Genomic DNA, 2,947 nt, shown 5'->3' with positions numbered 1-2,947 from the left:
GTTGGACGGATTCAATGGAAATAGGAAAAAATATTGAAAGATATAACCCTATTACAGATGAGTGGAGATTATTAGAGTCAAATATGCCAGAAGCTAGATCCAAGTAAGTACAATAACCAGTACAATAACAATTTTGATTTACTGATAGTGTGAATTACTAATAATAATAATGAGAAAATGTCGCAGTAACCTGTACTGTTTTTTTTCCTTTTTTTTCTTTTTATAGCATGGGTATAGTAGAACATCGAGGTCTTATTTACATTATTGGTGGATATACGGACACTTACAATCCCCTGCATGATTTTCTCTCATACAATCCTGTAACTGGAGAGTGGAAGAATCTAACATCAATGCAAGGTCCACCGTCTAAGACGATAGGCGTTGCAGTTTTAGATAATTTTTTGTACGTAGTGTGTGATGGTATTCTGGATGAAAATTCAATGAAAAGATATTCTTTTGAGCAGGTAAGATTATTTACCAGTACTTAAAGTTTAATATTGTAACCAGGAAGTGGAAGAATTGTTGTAATACTTTAGGAACAAAGGGAAAAAATTGTATACCCCCCTCCCGCCCCCTTACTCTTGTTTTAACCTTTTTCTTTTACTTTCCCACAGAACCAATGGTTTAAGTGTTCGTCTTCAGAGTATGTGGGTCGAAGTAGCCCAGCAGTTGTTGTCACAAATTCTCTGTTATATGTCATAGGCGGTTACTGGAGTGGTTTGAATGGAATTGGAATGGTAAGGAAAGAAGAATAAAAGAATGATTAATATAAAATGATAAATATTGATAATAATATTTATAACTTTTTTTTTTCTTTTTAGATTTCTCTCGCTAATGTGGAGTATTTCGACCCTAAGAATAACAAGTGGATAAGCTGTACACCACTCCCTGAAAGTCGGACTAATGCTATAGCAGTCTTAATTTGACTACTCGAAACTTTGAAAACCTATATACTGATTTCCTCCTCCTCCTCCTCCTCCTTCATTCTCACTCATTCTTATTTTAGTAAATAAAAAGCAAGATATAAAATTGTATTATTCTTTGTAAACTCTACCCAACCTATCCCAACATACTGCCAACTACCTGCTAGGTCACATTGCAAATTAGCCAATCGAGAAAACAAAAATAATAGAGAAAACAAAAATACTCAGTTTTTCACATATATTTGCGGTTTTGTATTCTTTGTAAACTCTCCCAACATACTGCCAACTACCTGCTAGGTCACATTGCAAATTAGCCAATCGAGAAAACAAAAATATTCAGTTTTTCACATATATAGGTTTTGCAGTATGTGATAAAAAAACAATGAATAAAATAATTTTAAAAGTGTTTATTTGGGTTCGGTTAAAATAATAACAATGTGATTAAATCTTTTCCATTCCATACATTAAAGGAAATTTGAACATTTCATCCGGAATACTTTATTTTTTCATAAAGATCTGCATTCCTCTATGACGCAACAATAACAAAGGGGGGAATGTGATATCGTGTGAAGATTCTAATTCTAGGATAATATGGTCTCCTGTAAGGGTAAGGGTTTTCACAGAGATGTTGTTTTCTTTTCCTTCTCTAATAAGTTGCAGTGTAGATTCCTTCTGGATATTGCAGTCGGAAAGAATGCGACAATCCTCCAACTGCTTACCAGCAAAGATCAATTTCTGCTGGTTTGGGGGGGTGCCTTCCCTATCCTGAATTTTGGCCTTTACATTTTCAATGGTGTCTGAAGGTTCTACTTCTAGGGTAATCTTTCCTGTAAATTTCACAAAGATCTGCATTCCTCCTCTAAGACGCAATACCAAATGGAGTGTAGATTCCTTCTGGATATTGTAGTCAGAAAGAATGCGACAATCCTCCAACTGCTTACCAGCAAAGATCAATCTCTGCTGGTCTGGGGGGATGCCTTCCTTATCCTGAATTTTTGCCTTTACATTTTCAATGGTGTCTGAAGGTTCTACTTCAAGAGTAATAGTCTTTCCAGTGAGGGTTTTCACGAAGATCTGCATGATGTACTGCAAAGAAAACAATTCATTAGTAAAATTTTAGCCAACAGTATAATTCTTAAATAATCTTAAATTTAAATATCTACAAGATTGTTGAGCATGTTATAGTAGGTAGCAAGGCAACCATTATATATGAAAACACAAGACTACTACATTAATATTTTATACACATATTGTACAGTACATATAAATCTTGGCTTTAACCAAAGTAACTCATACCCCCCACACACACATACAGTATAGAGCAATAACATTTGCAGTCTATCTTCTGTGTAACCTAGCTATGCATATACAAATATAGAATAATAAAATTAAATGCCTAGCATTTATGGGCTTTAGGCAGAAATGGCAGAAAGTTTGCCCAATGAAAATTGAGAGATGTGTAGGGCCAGAAGTAGCAGTCTTACATATAGAAATTGAACCGGCAGACGATGAACTTTATAATCCTGATCCGCTTTGGGAAGATAATTTGATCGGGGTATCTTCTATGGTGCTCCCATGGTGATTTTGGATTATGCGCTCATGGAGGTTATCTCTATGCCTTTGGTGGTTTGACTGTCTTAGGAGTGTGGCTGTAGTTTAGTTTTGTTACTGTTGGAAGAAGCAACGGAACCACCACCACCACCACCACCACCACCACCACCACCACCACCACCACTACGGGTATTACCAGATATCACCACACCACTAAAAATAAAACTGACAACTAGTTAGTATTACATTAGTATCTGAAGATGGCGGCTGCACATGTGGAGCTCTCTCATAACGAGGAGGAGAAGGAGGAGGAAGAGGAATGTAAATCTTATCCGAACTACCTACTAGACTACATACATTTCCTCTGGCAGTCACAAGAGTTATGTGATGTAGAAATATTATTAGCTGATGGATCAGTTGTGAAGGTGAGTGAGTGAAACATTTACCTGTATTTATCTCCTACACTTTCTTCT

General features: G+C 36.0%; 1 protein-coding gene across 1 annotated transcript; it reads right to left on the bottom strand.

The window, feature by feature from the left end:
- Positions 1–1,333: 1,333 nt before the first annotated feature.
- Positions 1,334–2,594, bottom strand: LOC121864007 (polyubiquitin-like). The gene has a single exon (XM_042362883.1). It carries the CDS (start codon positions 2,001–2,003, stop codon positions 1,422–1,424), a length of 582 nt encoding a protein of 193 aa, XP_042218817.1. The 5' UTR covers positions 2,004–2,594; the 3' UTR covers positions 1,334–1,421.
- Positions 2,595–2,947: the final 353 nt, after the last annotated feature.

This window comes from Homarus americanus, unplaced genomic scaffold (assembly GCF_018991925.1).
Source record: "Homarus americanus isolate GMGI-L3 unplaced genomic scaffold, GMGI_Hamer_2.0 scaffold46136, whole genome shotgun sequence".
NCBI classification, from domain to species: Eukaryota; Metazoa; Arthropoda; class Malacostraca; order Decapoda; family Nephropidae; genus Homarus; species Homarus americanus.
This window is presented reverse-complemented; position numbering and strand designations above follow the sequence as displayed.